Here is a 20,685-nt window from a genome sequence, read left to right as displayed (position 1 = left end):
TATATATATATTGGAATTGGAATAACCCAAAATTTATAATAATTTGAATCAGAATCTATTTTCACATTGTCCTGTACCTACTCTAGCAGTGTGATGACTATTGTAAACTCACTTGGATACGAACCTTTAGTTTTTTAGCAACTGCTCATGTGCCCATCAACATATTCTGAGGGGATGCTTACAACATGAAGGTGAGGAAGAATGGGCTTAACCTGAGACAGATTTTTCATTTACAGCTCACAGCTTGAGTTACCTGTACTCTGTAAAACTTTCATTTCGAGCTCCTCTTAAGGTCATCTGGGGTAGAAAGAACTGTGGGAGATATTGGCAACTGAACCAGAAATGCCAGCATTGAGGGGGTAAGATGGGTTCACACATGCCTCATTAAGTTCCATGGTCCTTTCATCTATAAATGGGGGATTAGTGGGTGTTGGAAGATGTTCATCCTTCTTTGTCAGCATCTGTAGTGCCTTTGACATTGATGGTCGTAATGATGGAGCCTCTTGGGTGCAAAGAAGTGCTATCTGCATCACTCTCAAAACTTCGTTCTTAATGTTGCCATTGTGGTAGTTATGCAACATTAAATTCGGATCAAAAAGTTCCTCCAAGGTCCCTAGCTGGAAATGCTTCCATGCCTGTTTTACCCAAAAACACAAAACAACTTGATAAAAGAGGAAAAAGCCCTTTCATTTGCACTTTTTTTTTTTTTGTGAATGTGATAAAGAAAACTGATTAAATATTAGAAATGATCAAGTCATGAACATTACGATAGTGACTATGCTGTCCGAGTATTCTGAAGTTTTGCTCCTGTTGTTCTGCCTTCCTGTGACAATCTCTAACAAGAGCACACCAAAGCTGTAGACATCTACCTTTTCTGTTAACTGGCCATGGGCCAGGTACTCTGGAGCCATATATCCTCTATGGATTCACAAAAGGAAATATTTCTAGTTTAAATATATGCTGATAAATCCTTAAAGCTTAATATGTTCTGGAAGTTGATCTGCTGTTATAATTCCTTGAACCGAAAAAGAGATACTTACAGTGTTCCTGCAATGGCAGTGGTTATATGACTCTTATCTTCTTGGAAAGACCTGGCCAGCCCAAAATCAGCTATTTTAGCACGCATCTTCGAATCCAACAAGATATTACTGGCTTTTATATCTCTGTGGATAATTCTGTTCGTCGAATTTTCATGAAGGTAGGCCAGACCTTCTGCTGTCCCAATGATTATCTCACATCTCTTTTCCCAGTTCAGTGCTTTACCTCTGTTTGTATCTGCCATGGTTATTTGTAAACAACTTGTCAGACTTCATCAACCCAGGATCAGGATAGTAAGATATGCTCCAAAAGTGGTAGCAATAATTTTGACAAGTAGTGATAGTCATTTTTCAAAATATTGGACCTCTGCTAGGGAAACTATATATGTTTATCTCAGAGATTAGTCTTAATTAGATTTCTAGTAATTACCGAAGATGAAGCGATCAAGACTCTTATTTGGCAGATATTCATAGACGAGAAGGCTTTCAGGCCCTGAGCAACTGCATCCCAACAGCCTGACTAGATTTTTGTGCTCAACACTGCTTATTATGTTAACTTCATTATAGAAATCTGCTGCTCTGTGTCTGTTGTTAAAGAAAAGCCTCTTCACAGCAATCTCTCTTCCATCAGTCAGAACTCCCTGTTATGGAAGTAACAAGTAAACCTCTGATAAAATCCAATAAATTATGTTGTTTGACTTCACGTAAAATATTTATAGAAGCTATTTATGAAAGGGGGAAAAAAAACAAAAAAAAAAGCTGCATAGTATATTTGATGTGGATAATAAATTAATAATAGGCTACCTTATAAACAGTCCCAAATCCTCCTTGTCCAAGCTTGTTCTCATTGTCAAAAGATCCTGTGGCCTTCTCAAGTGTAGCATATTTGAAGTTCAAGCTACTGTCATGGAGGGTCTTAACTAATTTTATAGCATCGTTGGAACCTAAGTCAATAGGAAAAGGCAAGGGAATAAGCACAACTTGCGATCATAATGAGATGCCAAAAATTTTCATCCCTTGAATTTTAGGAATATCAAATTTGAGGAGGCTTAGATTACTATAGACATCAAGCCTATTTAGAGACTCCACAAGTAATAAGCGGGGAAAACCCCAACAGGTGGGGTATAAGAAGTCCATTCCAGTAACTTAACCCATAAAAAAGCACAATGACTACCATATTTCTTGTAGGGTTGGTGTCCTTTTTGAGTAACGGGAAGTGTTGGACACGGACTGTATGTTTGATACTCTTATCGTTCTCAAACAAAAATTTGTTTTCAAGAATCTTTTTACCTCTCCTTTTCTTTTGGATCTTTCTTTGCTTCCAGATATAAACTCCAATCGCTCCCAGTACTAGAAGAACAATCACAGCACTTACAGTAGGTACTACTATTATTATTACAGTCCCTGCAAATGTCGGCAAGCTTTGTCACTTAAACATATGATGTGGCATGATCAAATACAATGAATGTTATTGAGTGAAGGCTGACTACACAATGTAAGAAGAAAGCACAGTAATTTACCTCTTGAACTTCCATTATCTGGTTCCTTGTTGAGGAAATCTGTATCTGAGTACCTCATGAAGCACCCTGTGTTCAGTGCCCGCCCTTCAGACCAAGGCAAGCATCCCAATATCGATGACGATGCATTCTCCAGACATGCCCTACATGAGCTTGCATTCAAAGTCCTCCAGCAATCAGCCAGCACATAGGCCGACTCATTTGCTATTCCCGGCACTATCACCTTACTCCTTGCATAACCATTATTGTTTGGTGCATCAGCAACTGCTTGCTTTATAGCCTGCCTTGCAGACTCCTGGAACGTGGGGTTCTTTCGGGTTTCGTTTCCACACAAAGCATAGTCACTTGGCCCTGTATACTCCTCAATGAAGCTGTAATTTTGAGCTCGCATAAAGCAACCATCAAGGTAAATGCGACCCCCATTGTAAGGAAAGCACTGGGGAAGAACTGTTCGCGCCTCCGCATAGCATAATACACAATCAAGCAAAGACAGATCTCCATAGCATTGGGCAAGACCGTAGTTAGCATCAGGTCCTGAGCCAGAAATAGCCACGCCAAAACCAGAAGTGCGCACTTGGTTACTGATATTTTCCATCATAGCCACAAAATTGGGGACGAAGATGGTTGAATTGTGCTCTGGCTGGTTCGCACACGTGATTTGGATCATTCGTGATCTGGGGTCCCCGGCGGATAGTTCTATCACCGATAGAGTTATGATAAAAAGGAAGAGAAGAGAAGGGGAAGGGGAAGGGGCTGATGGGTTGGCTTGCTTCATCTTCATTTTTGGAAGTCTGTTTTGAGATGGAATTCAAAAAGAGAGTAGCATTGAGATAATTGAAATCATTTCAAGTGCACTCGAGATGAAACAACATAATTGAAAAGAAGAAAAAAGTATTCTTTGAAAGCGAGAAAGAAAAATTCAAGATGAAGACAAACAATGAGATAGATCATGTGTGAAAGCAATATGATTAGCATTGAGCCTTGGGCACCCATGGGTTGGGTTCAATGGGTTGGTAGTTCTTGGCTTACTCAAAGTCAGAAGACGATGAATAAGCACTAATGTTCCTTATTGGAGTCGTTGAGATTTCACAGTATGATAAATTTGGACCGTGAATTAATGTATGTTTTATACTTTTATTTGATAAAAGTTTTAAGTACAAACAGTGGGGGTCAACCGACTCAAAACACTGAAACTGAGTGATCAGTGATTGGTGATCCAAGACATCCCATCATCATCACTGGTAACACACACATGGGTCCACTATTAAAATGGCTGATTGTTGTAAAGGTTTCTAAAAGCCACTTGGGTGCTAAAATGTTGAAATGTGAAAGCCTCCAGCACGACATCTAACCTACCTCCACTTAATTTCTAACGACGACGAAAAATGCTCCAACCAGTGCCACCCTGTGAGATGACGTGAGTAAGTAAGCTCCTCCGTCTACGGCTGAGATGAAAACCCGAGCATGTAAGCTCCCACGGAATTAAAAAATTAATTTCTCAACACGTGCTTCAGTAGAAGTTCGCCGCAAACCGCGATTTTTTTTTTCTTGCAGGAAAACGAATAAAATTTTGGCGTATATTCAAAATCAAGCTGAGAAAAAAGGGGGAGAGAGAACGTTCGTTCAAAGAATCAAAAGCTCTCAGTAAAAAAAACTGCAATACTTGGCTGAATACCACGATCTTAAGTTTTCTGGGTAGAGAAGAACAACTTCTTCAAATTGATTGCAGCTAAAATCGCAGAACGAGGGAAGAGTTGAGCAATTACATTCAAGGAAACAGAGATCGAATAGAAAAGAAAACCACCAAACTCAATCAAATAGCCAACTGGAAAAAGATGTTGCAGTTGAGGAAGAACATCATCATAATCGAACATCAAGCAGTAAATCTTTTTCAATAGTAAACGAGCAAGAAAGCGAGAGCAAATTAATAAATTCGAAACACGAAAATAAAAGAGAAAGCGCGAGAAATTGATTAGGAGGAGTAGATTCGAACGCTTACCTTTTAGTGCATGAGATCTGCAGAGAGCGGAGTTGTGTGAACGATGAAGTTGAAAGTATAAAGAGATAAATGACGCGCAAGTTTTGGGGCAGACCGCAATTAAAAAAAATTTCAAAACACGACTAATTGTGAGAATGATTTTTTTTCGTCAACCAATAATAATAATAATAATAAAAGTAATTTTCTGGGTAAACGCGGTTTGAAACTCTGAACATCGAGGCGTGGGGGACGTTGACGGTTGGGCGAATGGAGTTACAGTGGATATCCCATTTTACCCCTACCACCGCCCTTTGTTTAAGGATTTTCTGTGAGTCAACGTGTAATTGAGCATCAACATGTAATTGAGCGCCAACAGTGACTTTGACTTCTTTTGAGGATGCCCCAATTCATACGGCGAAGTGTCATCCAATTTGCATATAAAATTTAGGATAAATTAGTTCCATTACTTCATTAACATAACTAAAACATTAATAGTCAACATCTCACGTAGCTACCGGGCAAAAAATTGTCATTGGAAAAAAATATATATATATTTAGTTTTCTTTCGGTGGTAAGTGTTTTCAAAAATGGTTTTTGAAAATTATTTAATGATATTTTTAAAAATTGTTTCATTATTACCCTTAATCTGTGATCTGCAACTTTCTAGAAGGACTGATGTTTTGGGGCTTGATGATGTGCTTCCGCACTTTTGCTTGTTTGATATCCAATTCTTCTTTTTATTTGGGTTGAATTCTTGAATATCCTTTTAATCTGTGTCACCGTCTATATTATTAAATAATGGTTGAAACAATAAACAAGTAAATATGGTATATGTTTGCGACATGGAAGGAGTTCATAATCATTATCTAGTATCATGTTTGCTGTTGGAAACCAACAAATCTGCTACGTACCATACAATTTGCCATGTGCACAACTTGGTTATCACAGTGATAGCAGGTACGCGTACTCCTTTTATAGTCCTTTTCTTTTTATTTTTGTCTGTATATTCACGTGCTTAACATAAAGAACTGACTGCAGGTGGAGATTTGCTTTTCCTTCTGTGTTCTAAAATTGAGAGAGAAATGATTAGCCGGCAATTAAACAAAACAAAATTCACAAAACTAAAATGATTTTGGCTGGCTCGATCCTGTAGTTTGTTCCTTTCCTGTGGTTTCATTTACCATGAATGGTTCCACCTGGCTCGATATTTGGGCTACTTCTTTGGCTTAAAAAGCTTCCCTCAATTGCCTTGGCGTCTCTCCATACCCTATTCTTCACCACATGGAAAGTTTAGATTGGTAAGTTATACTATGCGGGAGGAACACTAGAAATTCTCGACTGTGGATCCTATGCATCTTCCATTATAAATGTCCATTTGTTTATTTGTTTTGAAAGCATACTTCCATTTCTATCTTGTTTGCATGAATGTTCCATTATTCTTGCATGTCTTTTATAACCCACAATCCCTATATATATTTTATTCATTTTCGATGTGGGATTAGTTAGTGAGAAGAAAAAAAAAATTTGCATACTTGGGACAGATGTAAAAATTGAAACTTAACTATTAAGTTATGAAACTTCTTTATTGTATTATATTTGCAAATAAAAATATATAACAAAATCAATATTTTTTTTCAAATTTTTATTCTATAAAATTATAAAACACTTTCACATTTATTTTTATAATAATTATATAATGTAATTAAAAATAATAATATAAATTAATTAATTTAATAATTTTAAAATAATAAAATACAAAAGACATGCAAATAAAATAAAATATAATAATTTTTATTCATTTTAAATATATTTTTATACTTAAATATTATAAATGTTCTATTTAATAAAATTTTAAATATTAATATATTTATATTTCTCTTCATTATTTAATTTTGATATGTCAAATATAAAATTGAAATATTATTAAAAATTATATATATATATATATATATACATATATAAATTGTTATTTATAACATCATCATCATTGATTCAACCAATGAACCATGAACCGATAACTTTTTTAATTCAAACACCATTCTAATTATGAAAACATTGCACAATTCAATCACTAATGTACTAAGAAACATAAGATTTTACACTTGTGATCATAAATTTTTGTATAAAAAAAGTAAAGGAAAAAGAAAATCATAAATAAAGCATTGAGAATATTCTATAAGTCAAATTTCATCAAATGAACCTTTATATTTTATTTACAAATCCTATAATTCAAATTTCAAATTTCAAGTTTCAAGTTTCAAGTTTCATTTACACACATCCCATTAAAATACTTAATTACCATCATCACCAGAGCTAGAAAATAAATTGAAGGGAGCAAGGTAACTAATTTATTCTCGAGGCCGAAAAAAGAAAAAACACACACACACACACGCAAAAATCAATCAAATAACTTAGTGGTAGTAATCAGGGTTCCTCCTAAACAAAAGGATACAAATTAAAAAAAAATAAAAAATAAAATTAAAGGGAGACATTTTGCCCCTCTAAGCCTTATGTGGCTGCGTCCCTATCATTGCTAAACTTCTTTAAACACTTATATATTTTTAAATTATTTAATCTCTATATATAAAAGCTAAAATAAATGAAATAAATTTGAATAATATATAAAAAATAATTTATTAATTTTAAATTTATTTATTTTCTCTTTTATTTTTTCATTCCTTCTATTTTTCTTTCCAATTTTCTCTATTTTTCCTTAAATTGTCATCGACCTATCATCAATTTTCTTATATTGTATTTAAACAATTCTCTTTGCTTATCATCCATGGAGTCTAAATACTTGTCATATGACATAGGAACTGAAAGGCTAAGAAGAACCATTGTGGGAAGTAGAAAAACATAAATATATAGACTAATGCATATTATGTTTTAAAAGAAAATTTACATTTGTACAAAACTTAGGTAGTACTGACCAATTTAGGTAAGAGTAAAAAAAATGAACATGTTAAGAATCTATTTGATAATGATTCTTAACAACATTTTTAGTTTTTTTAATATTTAAAAAATAAAAAATTTTAAGTATTAAAAATATTAAAAATATTTTCTAAAATTACTATCAAATAAACTATAAAATATATAATAAATTATTTTTAAAAATATCTATAAAAACTAAAAACCTCGTATAAATAAATTAATTTTATTTATTTTTTAAAATAAATTTTTATTTTGATTTTGTAAAAAAATTATTAATTTAATTTTAAAAATGGTTTTAGTAAAATATGAATAATAAAATTATAATAACATCACAAATAATATTTTTTTTACTAAAAAATAATACTATTCTAGTATATATAAAATCTAGATATTAATATATTCATAAAGGCATAATTGATTGTTTTAAAATGAATAGTAATACCATAAAAATAATAATGGTTAATAATATTTTATTGAAAATGAATCTTGAAACTAAGCCAATTTTTTTTATCACATATATATTTAGTACTTAATTACATATATAATATTTTGTACTAGTTTGGATGATTTCTACAATTAATTGGATCAAAATTTTGAATTTTGAATTATTTTTTAAAATTAGTAAATTTATTAAAAAGGTAAAACATTAATTCTCATTTGATTTAGAATTCATTTGTGTTGTAAGAAAATTAAGAAGAATATAATTGTATATAGAAAAGAAATAATAAGTCATGAATTATTTCTTATCGACTTTGGTTATTCTTTTCTTGTACTAATTGAGTTCAAAATTATTACATTTATTAATAAATCACAAATTTTCCATATTGATAGTTAAATAAAAAAAATAAAAAAAGATAAAAAATTATGTTTTACTTTATTTGTTTTTAATAAAATTTTAAAATATTTTTATTTTTTATTTTTCATTTTTTTAAAACACATGTAAAAATTGAATTTTATTCTGATATATGCTAATTTATTTTTAAAAACTGTTTTATGAAATTATTTGAGGAAGCGTATAGATTAGAGTTTTCAGTCTTCTGTTTTCATTTCATCGGGCGGAGAGGAGATAAACTACCTCCTATGGCTTCACTTCACTTCCTTCTTCGCCCATCCTCCAATCCCAATCTTCTCGCTTTACCCTCCAGATCTCGACCGGTTCAATGTGCTAACGAACGCCAGGCGCTGTTTAGCCGCATTGCTCCTGTTTACGATAATGTACGCCTTCCCCCTCATCATCATCTCCCACCAAATTTTGGGTTTCTATTTTTTCTGAATTTTTTTTGTCTTTTTAATTTTTTATTTCTCAATTACATTTACAGCTGAATGATTTCTTGAGTTTGGGGCAGCACCGGATATGGAAAAGAATGGCGGTATCATGGAGCGGGTAATTTTTGTATTTCACTTTTCTCTCTCTCTCTCTCTCTCTCTCTGTTTTCTTTTATTATTGATTTATCAATTTTTTTTTTTAATTTTGCTTTCTGAAAATCTGGGTCAGGGCCAAGAGGGGAGACGATGTGTTGGATTTGTGTTGTGGAAGTGGGGATTTGGCATTTCTACTATCAGAAAGAGTTGGGTCTGATGGCAAGGTTTCTTTCAAATTCTTGATTAAGTTAAAATTCCTTAAAATCTGAAATCACGTATTTGTTATTATTTTCGCATGCAGATTTTTTCTATTTATTAATTTCAATATCTCTTAATTAATTTAATTTTATTGAATTATTAGTACTTAATAAAACACTAGAAATGAAAAAAAAAAACACACATACACACATACAGAGAGTGTAAATTAATAAAACAAGTTTGAAACTCTTTATATTGGTCTGACTTGCAAATTGCTTATATATTTTTGAAGTAGAAATACAAATTTCTGTATTGTTTCTATGGAAAAAAAAGGGAGAGAGAGAGAACTATCAAAAGATTCAAAACATACCACTTCTTTTGATAGGCTAAATAAAATATGCTAAAAAAATGTAAAGAGACAAATTATTAAAAAAAAATAATCATAAATAACTTTTCTTTTTCTAAGGGAAAGAAAAAAAGGAAAACATTTCTTTTAATTCTCTTTGTTGATGAAGCTTTCTTATAGTTGCCACAAAAATATAAGTGGCTGTTGTCTTGCTTGGAAAATTAAGAATCAATTGCTTCTAAGAAAAAAGAAGAATTAGCAAAATATATCACTTCTTCTGGTAGTATTTAATGTTTATATATATTTTTTAAATTATTTTTAATATACAAAATAAAGAAAAAAGTTATGTTGGACAGACCCTTAGTATAGACTATTATTGTTAAAATTTAGTTTTATAGTTTCAAATGTTTGTGTCTATGTCTATATACACCTACTCTACTCTTATACTTGTGTGAAATAACTTGGGGAACGTTTGGAAGTTTGAAATAGAGAATCGAAATGGGAAATACACTTCTCTTCTTATTCATTACTATGATTGGATCACTTATTAGAAATAGTGAAAATTATTTTACTGAATTAAATGAATTTTACTTAATTACTCCTTGTAATCCTATGCATTATGCCCCATGTGCATTGAGTTTAGAAACATCCAAAAAGTCATGATCAGTTATTGTCAATAATTTATTGATTTCACAAGAGGGTTCTTTTTAAAGAAAATTACTATAGCTCATAAGTAATGGACTCAATGGCATGGGTATAAATTTTTTGAATTAGTCAAATGTGATTAGTGATCATGTCTATTTGGAAAAGCAATTGAAGTACTTCCTTTGTATGATTGAGCACAACTTTTTTCTTTAAAAGGGGTGTTATGGTAGATTTAGATGAGACCATGGTTTGTGCACCTTTCTAGTTGTGAGTACTAATTGAGACTTTGCTTAATAAAGAAGAGCTCATTATTCTTGTGACTTAAACAGTTTATTGGACTTTACTAAATCAAGGTTCCATGCTATGGTACAAAAATGTGCTAGAAATCATTGTGATGCGGTATCCCAACACTATAGCCTAAGTCTAGCCTATAGCATCAAAAACTTGTGAAAGAAATTGATGTTAGGTTTTCTCTCTTTTTTTCTCTTTTGTACCTCAATTTTGCAGGTGATAGGTTTTGATTTCTCAAGGGAGCAATTATCAGTTGCTTCATCCCGACAGCACTTGCTCTCAAAAGCCTGCTACAAGAACATTGAGTGAGCATTGGTAAATCTAGTGTTGATGAGTCTAATAACTGGAATGTGCTTATTAAGAATTTGGAAAGGCATTTCATGTTTACAAATTATGGAATAAGTCCCGAAAACTTACCATTTGTCTATAGATTAATTTCATATAATCCATTATAATTTCATTCCTTTTCGGTTTAAGTTGAAAAGAATTGCTAACCAACAAAATGAGGTAATGATGCCATGTGTTACATTGTAGGTGGATTGAGGGCGATGCAACTAAGTTACCTTTTTCTGATTGTTCTTTTGATGCCATTACCATGGGTTATGGGCTACGAAATGTGTTAGATAAAGGCAAGGCCATGCAAGAGATGTTTCGAGTCTTGAAACCAGGTTCCCTTTCTACAATCACTCTATTTTGTTCTTGTGAGAGTGTGGAGATAAGGGATTTGGTAAAACTTGTTCTGTTATTTGATAAGATTTGTCATTTTTTTCTGAAAATTTCAGGGTCAAGGGTATCCATCCTCGATTTCAATAAAAACACTAAACCATTTATTACATCAATTCAGGTATTGTTGAGATAAGGGGTTTTAGTTTGAGGAGTAATTATGTCTTGAATTAAATTGAGAGGTGAAGTCAGTTGCAACTTTTAACATTCATATGACATTTTGATGTTATTTTTTTATGATTCTTCATGCACTAGTTGTCATAATGAGATTCATTTCTTTGACTGAGTGTTCTCATGCATTACTTGTCATAATGAGATTCATTTTTTTGACTGAGTGCCCTCCTATTGAAGTTTGCTTTGTATAAGAAAAACCACCTAAGATTGGGTTTAGGGGTGGTGGGACAGTGGAGGAGGGGGTGGGGGTTGAATTAAGTGATGGTCAATTTTCAAAATGCTTAGCCACTAGTGAAGAAATACCAACAAATAAGAACAATGTCATAGTTAAAATACAATAGTAAAGAGATAGAGTAAGAGAACATAAACAAAGTTTTTATCTTGATTTGACAAATCTCCACCTACATGCATGCTCCCAAAAACCTTTCCAAACCTTGAGAATTTTCACTAGCACAAAGTCTTAATGCCAAACCTTATAAGTACACAATTGGTTTGTTAAGGTACCAAGGGATCTCTTACAACGTAGTGTCTTTCTTATTCTCTAATTTTTATGCTTCAAAAGCTCTTTCAAGGTTCTCTCAACCTTGGACAAAAATTGGAAGTGAAAGAGTATTACATAAGGACTCTCTTTAATTGTAGATTTACAAGTAGAAGACTTTGAGTGCAAACAAAGAGTATATAAGTTTGGATTTAATGCACTATAGATGCTTAATGAAAGTTTGGACTCAACGTAATAAAAATTTGCAAGTTGTTGGTGGCCTCTAAATGCTTTCATAAAAGGTCATATATATAGTTTTGTGAAAAACTAGTTGTTACATACAATCGGTTGTGGCCTATCCACCTTTCACTCATCCACATAACGCGGTCCATGACTCCATTTTTTCCTCTTTTCAGATTGTAAATATTTCTCAGAACATCATTTGCAAGTACATCAACCATGCATTTATTATTGATTTTTGAAGAATAACTTCCATTGTTGAATTTGTAAGACATTGGAAAGCTCTAAAAAAGTTTTTTTGAAAAGGTCGTTGAAGGATTTAAAAGTGCATAAGAGTGCATAAAAAATTTAAAAGGATGCCCTTATAATTGCACAAGGTGAGTTAAACAATCCTAAGGCTAAAAGATGCCTAAATGATGTCTTCACACCTTTCATCTTGCCTTTAATGGCTCCTTCTTAAGCTTCCTAGCTATATGGCTTCTTCTTTATTTACACAACCAATTTGCTTGTGTATTATGCTTAAATCAAACATTAGATCAAGCCTTTGTTTTTTTATCATCAAAACTAGGTTTTAATAAACCTTGGGTTAACACTCTCTTGTACTATGAAATACTAGAGAGTAACTATCACAATCGTCGAGTTTCTTTTAACCAAAAGATTGTTGTAACCTGTTGAGATCACAAGGGTTTGGCCTTATAACAAAGCGAGGATCTTGGCCTCAATGGTCAATGATGGCCTTAATCATATGGCCCCTATAGATTTTGAAAACACTTTCAGTCCCAAGAAGTCCTGAATTACCAAAAGAGCAAACTATCAAAATTTAGCATGAGGTGAACCTCTTGATGGGTTTCCCATTTTGCTTAAACCTCCAGAGATGATTTGTTGAACAAGCAAGTGGATCTCTAATCCAAACATATCAAGTTCATCTAAATCCCTTGAAAGACTTGAGATGTTGAGGCTTAAACATATCAAGTCCTGAATTACGAACTGTAGGGTCTATATTGATCTTCAAAGATCTTGATGTTTCTATCCAAACAAATCACCCGAAGAATAACAAGTATGCCATTCACTAGAGATCTTACTCTTAATGCTACCTCGAAAACCTAGAAGGCAATAGTCAATAAATATCTAATCCTGAGCTTTATTGATATGGTGCCTTATCTATTAGAAAGTGAGGCCCACAAACTTTCAAAAGAAAATTGATGCTTAGAGATTGGGGTTTGTTTTTGGGATAATGTCCTTTGGAGCATGTAACCCTTAGGAAATGACCACTAGCAACAAAATTATATCAAAATATATGGTGAGACTTATAAACTTATCTTTTTTGTCTGAGACAACCTTTGCATCATGGATTCTAAGGGGTGGAAATTGGTTTCTAATCTTTCTTTTAGTGGGGGTCAAAACATAGTGTAAGCCTTATAAAGTCATGTTTTTTGTTTAGGACAACCTTTTTATTCTGGATTCCAACAAGTATAAAATCTTTTGATGGACAAATAAAACATATATTAATGAGTGTGAAAGAGAACATGCTAAAAGCATTTATCCAAAACAACCTCCATAAAGACATATCTAACCATAGTTAAGATTGTCTAAGAGGTCTAACATTGTGTAATTCTCCATTTACAGTGAAACATGGGACCACACCAATGGGGATTAATGAAGTTCTTCTCCAACCTTTGATATTACTGTTCTTGAAAACCCTTTCATCGTGCTTTTTTGACATGCTCCAGAGCAAGCACAGGGGAGCCACATGCCATACCTTCCTTTTCCTCTTATCCAACTCTTTAGACTTCCATCTAAGAAGAAGTTTTCTCATTAAAGCTAGAAACACCTATTTTAGACCAAAGACTACTAATAGAAATATCCCCAGTTTTTTTGTCCTATCACAATATATCAAGATATGATCAACTGATTCTTCACTATCATTGTAGCAACCACATTCATTTACCATTGTCCACCTTTTCTTCATTAGAATATATATACTTGAGATCTTTTTCCATAACTGCTTCCCAACCAAAAAAGTAGGTTCTCAAAAGAATTGGGTCACCATTTCAACTTCCCAATCTTGAAGGAGTCTTTTGAATTGCAATGACCAATGGCCTCCACTTTCTCTCCATTCCCATAAATTTTGCAACTTTAGTAGTCTTGAGAGAAGTTAATCTAAACAACAAAGGGATAGCCTCTTCAACTTGTTCTCCCCCATCCACCTATCTGATTGTAATTTAATTTGCTTACCATTTTTTACCCAAATAGTTGTCTTGAATTTAAAGTCTTCCCATCATTTTCTAGTTTCTTTTCATAAACTTAGTTTGAAAACTCCCCCTCACCTCTTATGTGCTTCAACCCCCATTCATTTCCCTATATTCTCCTCAAATGATCTTCCACAAGCTATTGGGCTTAGGGACAAACCTCCACAACCATTTGCTTAGTAGGGCTTCGAACCTTTAATCTCCTAATTCCTAAACCTCCATACTTCTTATCCTTGCAAACAATCAACCAACTCACTAGATGCACCTTTTTTTCTTCCAAATGATTTCCCACAATTTGTTTTTTTTCAATTTAATCCTTTTCTATAGTTATATATATTTGGATCACACAAGGACATGAAATATATTGGAAGACTCAAGAGGGTACTCTTTATTTGCACTAATCTTCCTCCTTGAGACAGGTATTGCTTTTTCCAAGAGGCCAATCTCCTTTTGCATCTCTCTTCTATTACATCCCACATGACAAGAGACTTATAAGATACGCCTCAAGGAAGACCAAGATAGGTAAGGAGTCTCCCCACTTTGCACCCGAATAGAGAAGCCAATTTGTTCATTTCCCCCAAGGGAAGAAGTTCACTATTTTGCATGTTTATTTTCAAACTTGACATCAGTTCGACGCATATCACATTCCATCTCCAGTGCCTCAATTGATCCATGTTGACCTCATAAAAAGAAAAAGAGTATCATGTGCAAATAATAAGAGACATTCATTCCTTCTCCCTGTCTACCCTCTACCTTAAAACCATTAAGAAATCCTCCGTTCTCTACCTTGGATATTAGTTAGTTGAGAGCTTCCATCACCATCACAAATAGATAGGGAGAACAACAATCACCTTGCTGCAACCCTCTAGAAGTGTGGAAAAAGTTTGTGGGAGTGTCATTAACCAAAAATGTATTCATTTTCTCCATTTATGACCAAAACCCATCTTTTCCAAGCCTGAAAAGAGAAACTTCTAATTCACATAGTTGTATGCCTTTTTTTTTCTTTTTTTTCTTTTTGTTTTGTTTTGTTTTGTTTTATTTTTTTTAATACCCGATTTAAAAACTAAACATGCCCTATAGCTTCTTTTCTTTGAATCATTGACCTCATTTGTAATAAGAGCTGCTTCAAGGATCTTCCTATGAGATTAATTGGCCTCAAATCCTATCCTTAATGTCACTACCAAACACCCCCCCAAAACTATATGTAGCATTAATGCTACATTAAATAGAACACTTAGAATGAGCTGCATATTCCCCTTCCCACTGTAGGCCAGAAAATTGTTTAAAGGCTATTGAAAATCCATCTGACCCTGGCACTTTATCTCCCCCATCTTTGATAAAGTTAACACCACCTCCTCTAAAAAGAGCTCTCTAAACTGCTCTATCTAATCTATCAATGCAATTAAATAGATACACTACCATGTTAGGTCTCCTCACTTGGGGTTTTTCAAACATAGACTTGAAATAGGACATGATTCCCACTCTTAAGCTCCTCTTCTGCAAGCCAAACCTAATTGATTTTGAGACTACTAATGAAATTGTCATTCTTGCCTGCATTAACGATATGATTAAAGAATTTTGTATAGGTATCTCATTATTTTAAGCTAAGAACCCTAGATTTTTGCCTCCACAAGATTTTTTTTTAGATAGCTACATGGTTGTATTTATCCTTAACTAAATTTTGATTCCTCTTGTCCTCCTTCGAAGGAGGTCTTACTCTTTCTATACTATCCCAACATCTTATCAACTCTAAGGCAGCTTCCTTCTTAATGGATAATCACTGCTCAGATGAATATCAGAAACCAATGAAGTTCTTTTCACTCGATAGACATGCTATTCTATCTTGTGCTCATCATGTGTGTTTTTGGCCAGTCTCAACTTGAAAGACAAAATATTGTCTCTATTCATTATATTGGTGAAACCTCATCCTAAAACATCAAACAATCTTTTTTTTCCTTTTAGGTAATTATCATTTTTCTGGTGTATGGAATCACATGTGGGATATCCCCTATCGTCATGCCAGTTAAGCTTTGGCTGAAGGGGTTAATAATATGATACAAGCTTGGGCATTAAATTCAATTTTCACTTGTATTTGTTGTAATAGAGTTATGTTTTATTTATTTGTTTCTCTTTTTTCAAGGAATGGATGATTGATAATGTAGTTGTTCCTGTTGCAACTGGTTATGGCCTTGCTGATGAGTATGCATATTTGAAAAGCTCAGTTCAGGAATTCTTAACAGGTTTACTTCACCTCATTTGCTTATGCACATCATGCTATCTAGTGGATGATTGAAATATGTGTTGTGTTCTGTTCTGTCATTTAGGGAAGGAGTTGGAGAAGCTTGCTTTAGAAATGGGATTTTCCAATGCCAAACATTATGAGATTGGTGGAGGCATCATGGGGAACTTAGTAGCCAAACGGTAGGTAGGATTTGCTTCTCTTGCAAATTTTTCTAATTTTATTTTGTAAGGATTAGCATTCTGTGTTGAAGGATATATTTAATGTGAGTTCTGAATTGTACCTTGAGCTCACTGTTCAGGTTAAAGGATTTTTCATTGAAGTGTTCATCTAATTTAAGTATTATTTTATACTCTTACCTTACCCTTCTCATCTTCTTGCCATTCTGTTTTTCATCTCCAAATGAGAAAATGGCTACAGTTAGAATGTAGAACTTTGAGCATCTCTGTGAAAGGTATATCTTTAGATAGTCAAAGAATTGAAGCCCAGAATGCATTGTAGCAAATCTCTTATCTTTCAAAACTTTCTTTAAATTAGGTCATTTTAAGAATCCAATAAATGACATTTCTATCTTGTTTTTATCGTTTTGATGTTGACCAACTGTTGTTCAAAATGCTCCATGGAACTCAACTGCAAGACTGAATTCTCCCTTAAGTAAACTAATAAAAATCACTCTAACCCTATGAGAGGAAGGTTATCTGAACCAGCTTTACTAGTTAATATTTTATAGGAACAGCCCAATGCATATTGTGAACTCTTAGAAATTGATAATCAAACTTCCAAACCCGCAGAGGGGAAAAATTAAATCATCTGAACCAGCTGGACAAGTTAATATATATATATAGATATAGATATATTGGAATAACCCAAAATTTATCATAAATTGAATCAGAATCCATTTTCACATTGTTCTGTACCTCCTCTAGTGTTGTGATGACTATTGTAAACTCACTTGGATATAAACCTTTAGTTTTTTAGCAACTGCCCATGTGCCCATCAACATATGCTTAGGGGATGCTTACAACATGAAGTTGAGGAAGAATGGGCTTAACCTGAGACAGGTTTTTCATTTACATGCCCACAGCTTGTGAGTTACCTGTATGCTGTAAAACATTCATTTCGAGCTCCACTTAAGGTCATCTGGGGTAGAAAGAACTGTGGGAGATACTGGCATCTGAACCAGAAATGGCAGCATTGAGGGGGTAAGATGGGTTCTCACATGCCTCATTAAGTTCCATGGTCCTTTCATCTATAAATGGGGGACTAGTGGGCGTAGGAAGATGTTCATCCTTCTTTGTCAGCATCTGCAGGGCCTTTGACATTGATGGTCGTAATGATGGAACCTCTTGGGTGCAAAGAAGTCCTATCTGCATCACTCTCAAAACTTCATTCTTAATGTTGCCATTGTCGTGGTTATGCAGCATTAAATTTGGATCAAAAAGTTCCTCCAAGGTCCCTAGCTGGAAATGCTTCCATGCCTGTTTTACCCAAAAGCACAAAACAACTTGATAAAAGAGGAAAAAGCCCTTTCATTTGCACTTTTTGTGTGAATATATGATAAAGAAAACTGATTAAATATTAAAAAAGATCAAGTCATGAAAATTACGATGGTGACTAGGCTATCTGAGTATTCTGCAGTTTTGCTCCTGTTGTTCTGCCTCCCTGTGACAATCTCCAACAAGAGGACACCAAAGCTGTAGACATCTGCCTTTTCTGTTAACTGGCCATGGGCCAGGTACTCTGGAGCCATATATCCTCTATAGATTCACAAGAGGAAATATTTCTAGTTTAAATGTACGCTGATAAATCCTTAAAGCTTAATATTTTCTAGAAGTTGATCTGCTATTATAATTCCTTGAACCCAAAAAGAGATACTTACAGTGTTCCTGCAATAGCAGTGCTTATGTGACTCTTATCTTCTTGGAAAGACCTGGCCAGCCCAAAATCAGCTATTTTAGCACGCATCTTTGAATCCAACAAAATATTACTGGCTTTTATATCTCTGTGGATAATTCTGATCTTCGAATTTTCATGAAGGTAGACCAGACCTTCTGCTGTCCCAGAGATTATCTCACATCTCTTTTCCCAGTTCAGTGCTTTACCTCTGTTTGTATCTGCCACAGTTATTTGTAAACGATTTGTCAGACTTCATCAACACAGGATCAAGATAGTAAGATATGCTCCAAGAGTGGTAGCAATAACTTTGACAAGTAGTGATAGTCGTTTTTCAAAATATTGGACCTCTGCTAGGGAAACTATATCTGTTTATCTCAGAGATTTGTCTTAATTAGATTTCTAGTAATTACCGAAGATGAAGCGATCAAGACTCTTATTTGGCAGAAATTCATAGATGAGAAGGCTTTCAGGCCCTGAGCAACTGCATCCCAACAGCCTGACTAGATTTTTGTGCTCAACACTGCTTATTATGTTAACTTCATTATAGAAATCTGCTGCTCTGTGTCTGTTGTTAAAGAAAAGCCTCTTCACAGCAATCTCTCTTCCATCAGCCAGAACTCCCTGTTATGGAAGTAACAAGTAAACTTCTGATAAAATCCAATAAATTATGTTGTTTGACTTTATGTAAAATATTTATAAAAGCCATTTATGAAAGGGCAAAAAGAAAGAAAAAAAAAAAGCTGCATAGTACATTTGATGTGGATTATAAATTAATAATAGACTACCTTATAAACAGTTCCAAATCCTCCTTGTCCAAGCTTGTTGGCATTGTCAAAAGATCCTGTGGCCTTCTCAAGTGTAGCATATTTGAAGTTCAAGCTACTGTCATGGAGGGTCTTAACTAATTTTATAGCATCGTTGGAACCTAACTCAATAAGAAAAAGCAAGGGAATAAGCACAACTTCCGATCCTAATGAGCTGCCAAAAATTTTCGTCTCTTGAATTTTAGGAATATCAAATTTGAGGAGGCTTAGATTACTATAGACATCAAGCCTATTTAGAGACTCCACCAGTAATAAGCGGTGAAAACCCCAACAGGTGGGGTATAAGAAGTCCATTCCAGTAACCTAACCCATAAAAAAGCACAATGACTACCATATTTCTTGTAGGGTTGGTGTCCTTTTTGAGTAACGGGAAGTGTTGGACACGGACTGTATGTTTGATACTCTTATCGTTCTCAAACAAAAATTTGTTTGCAAGAATCTTTTTACCTCTCCTTTTCTTTTGGATCTTTCTTTGCTTCCAGATATAAACTCCAATCGCTCCCCCTACTAGAAGAACAATCACAGCACTTACAGCAGATACTATTATTATTATGGTCCCTGCAAATGTTGGCAAGCTTTGTCACTTAAAACATATGATGTGGCAGGATCAAATACAATGAATGTTATTGCGTGAAACATGCCTACACAATGTAAGAAGAAATCACAGTATTTTACCTCTTGAACTTCCATTATCTGGTTCTTTGTTGAGGAAATCTGTATCTGAGTACCTCATGAAGCACCCTGTGTTCAGTGCCCGCCCTTCAGACCAAGGCAAGCATCCCAATATCGATGACGATGCATTCTCCAGACACGCCCTACATGATATTGCATTCAAAGTCCTCCAGCAATTAGCCAGCACATAGGCCGACTCATTTGCTGTTCCCGGCACTATCACCTTACTCCTTGCATACCCATTATTGTTTGGTGCATCAGCAACTGCTTGCTTTATAGCCTGCCTTGCAGACTCCTGGAACGTGGAGTTCTTTTGGGTTTCGTTTCCACACAAGGCATGGTCACTTGGTCCTGTATACTCCTCAATGAAGCTGTAATTTTGAGCTCGCATAAAGCAACCATCAAGGTAAATGCGACCCGTAGTGAAAGGAAAGCACTGGGGAAGAACTGTTCGCGCCTCAGCGTAGCATAATACACAATCAAGCAAAGACAGATCTCCATAGCATTGGGCAAGACCATAGGTAGCATCAGGTGCAGAGCCAAGAACAGCCACGCCAAAACCAGAAGTGCGCATTTGATTACTGATATTTTCCATCATAGCCACAAAGTTGATGACGAAGATGGTTGAATTGTGCTCACGCTGGTTCCCGCACGTCATTTGGATCGTTCGTGATCTGGGGTCTCCGGCGGATAGTTCTATCACCGATAGAGTTATGATAAAAAAGAAGAGAAGAGAAGGGGAAGGGGCTGATGGGTTGGCTTGCTTCATCTTCATTTTTGAAAGTCTGTTTTGAGATGGAATTGAAAAAGAGAGTAGCATTGAGATAATCGAAATAATTTCGAGTGCACTCGAAATGAAACAACATGATTGAAAAGAAGAAAAAA

At 34.3% G+C, this 20,685-nt stretch overlaps 3 protein-coding genes across 3 annotated transcripts; 1 reads left to right on the top strand and 2 right to left on the bottom strand.

Annotated features, from left to right (window-relative positions):
- Positions 1 to 4,652, bottom strand: LOC117907865 (cysteine-rich receptor-like protein kinase 2). Its single transcript, XM_034821571.1, has 8 exons — positions 4,554 to 4,652; positions 2,558 to 3,345; positions 2,328 to 2,441; positions 1,842 to 1,981; positions 1,468 to 1,678; positions 1,041 to 1,275; positions 768 to 918; positions 1 to 635 (listed from the first exon to the last, which is right to left on the bottom strand). The coding sequence occupies exons 2-8, from the start codon at positions 3,333 to 3,335 to the stop codon at positions 294 to 296; spliced, it is 1,971 nt and encodes a 656-aa protein (XP_034677462.1). The 5' UTR covers positions 3,336 to 3,345; positions 4,554 to 4,652; the 3' UTR covers positions 1 to 293.
- A 3,837-nt stretch (positions 4,653 to 8,489) lies between these two features.
- On the top strand, positions 8,490 to 16,771 carry LOC117908152 (2-phytyl-1,4-beta-naphthoquinone methyltransferase, chloroplastic-like). The gene is made up of 8 exons (XM_034821836.1): positions 8,490 to 8,678; positions 8,783 to 8,847; positions 8,959 to 9,049; positions 10,522 to 10,610; positions 10,840 to 10,973; positions 11,088 to 11,149; positions 16,310 to 16,409; positions 16,494 to 16,771. The coding sequence occupies exons 1-8, from the start codon at positions 8,544 to 8,546 to the stop codon at positions 16,592 to 16,594; spliced, it is 777 nt and encodes a 258-aa protein (XP_034677727.1). The 5' UTR covers positions 8,490 to 8,543; the 3' UTR covers positions 16,595 to 16,771.
- Positions 16,772 to 17,264: 493 nt separating this feature from the next.
- On the bottom strand, positions 17,265 to 20,594 carry LOC117907954 (cysteine-rich receptor-like protein kinase 2). Its single transcript, XM_034821680.1, has 7 exons — positions 19,804 to 20,594; positions 19,576 to 19,686; positions 19,090 to 19,229; positions 18,715 to 18,925; positions 18,288 to 18,522; positions 18,015 to 18,165; positions 17,265 to 17,886 (listed from the first exon to the last, which is right to left on the bottom strand). The coding sequence occupies exons 1-7, from the start codon at positions 20,573 to 20,575 to the stop codon at positions 17,545 to 17,547; spliced, it is 1,962 nt and encodes a 653-aa protein (XP_034677571.1). The 5' UTR covers positions 20,576 to 20,594; the 3' UTR covers positions 17,265 to 17,544.
- Positions 20,595 to 20,685: the final 91 nt, after the last annotated feature.

The sequence above is a fragment of the Vitis riparia genome, chromosome 1, assembly GCF_004353265.1.
Source record: "Vitis riparia cultivar Riparia Gloire de Montpellier isolate 1030 chromosome 1, EGFV_Vit.rip_1.0, whole genome shotgun sequence".
Classification (NCBI taxonomy): Eukaryota; Viridiplantae; Streptophyta; class Magnoliopsida; order Vitales; family Vitaceae; genus Vitis; species Vitis riparia.
Note: the sequence above shows the minus strand (reverse complement) of the source record. Positions and strands in the feature narration are given on the sequence as shown.

Coding starts and splice junctions, on each gene's coding strand:
- LOC117907954 (XM_034821680.1), bottom strand. CDS start 20,575: ATGAAGATGAAGCAAGCCAACCCATCAGCCCCTTCCCCTTCTCTTCTC. Junction 19,687..19,803: donor AGATAATGGAAGTTCAAGAG/GTAAAATACTGT, acceptor CAACATTTGCAG/GGACCATAATAATAATAGTA. Junction 18,926..19,089: donor GATTTGGAACTGTTTATAAG/GTAGTCTATTAT, acceptor CTTCCATAACAG/GGAGTTCTGGCTGATGGAAG.
- LOC117907865 (XM_034821571.1), bottom strand. CDS start 3,335: ATGAAGATGAAGCAAGCCAACCCATCAGCCCCTTCCCCTTCCCCTTCT. Junction 2,442..2,557: donor AGATAATGGAAGTTCAAGAG/GTAAATTACTGT, acceptor CGACATTTGCAG/GGACTGTAATAATAATAGTA. Junction 1,982..2,327: donor GATCCAAAAGAAAAGGAGAG/GTAAAAAGATTC, acceptor CTATTGACTTAG/GTTCCAACGATGCTATAAAA.
- LOC117908152 (XM_034821836.1), top strand. CDS start 8,544: ATGGCTTCACTTCACTTCCTTCTTCGCCCATCCTCCAATCCCAATCTT. Junction 8,848..8,958: donor ATGGCGGTATCATGGAGCGG/GTAATTTTTGTA, acceptor AATCTGGGTCAG/GGCCAAGAGGGGAGACGATG. Junction 9,050..10,521: donor GAGTTGGGTCTGATGGCAAG/GTTTCTTTCAAA, acceptor TCAATTTTGCAG/GTGATAGGTTTTGATTTCTC.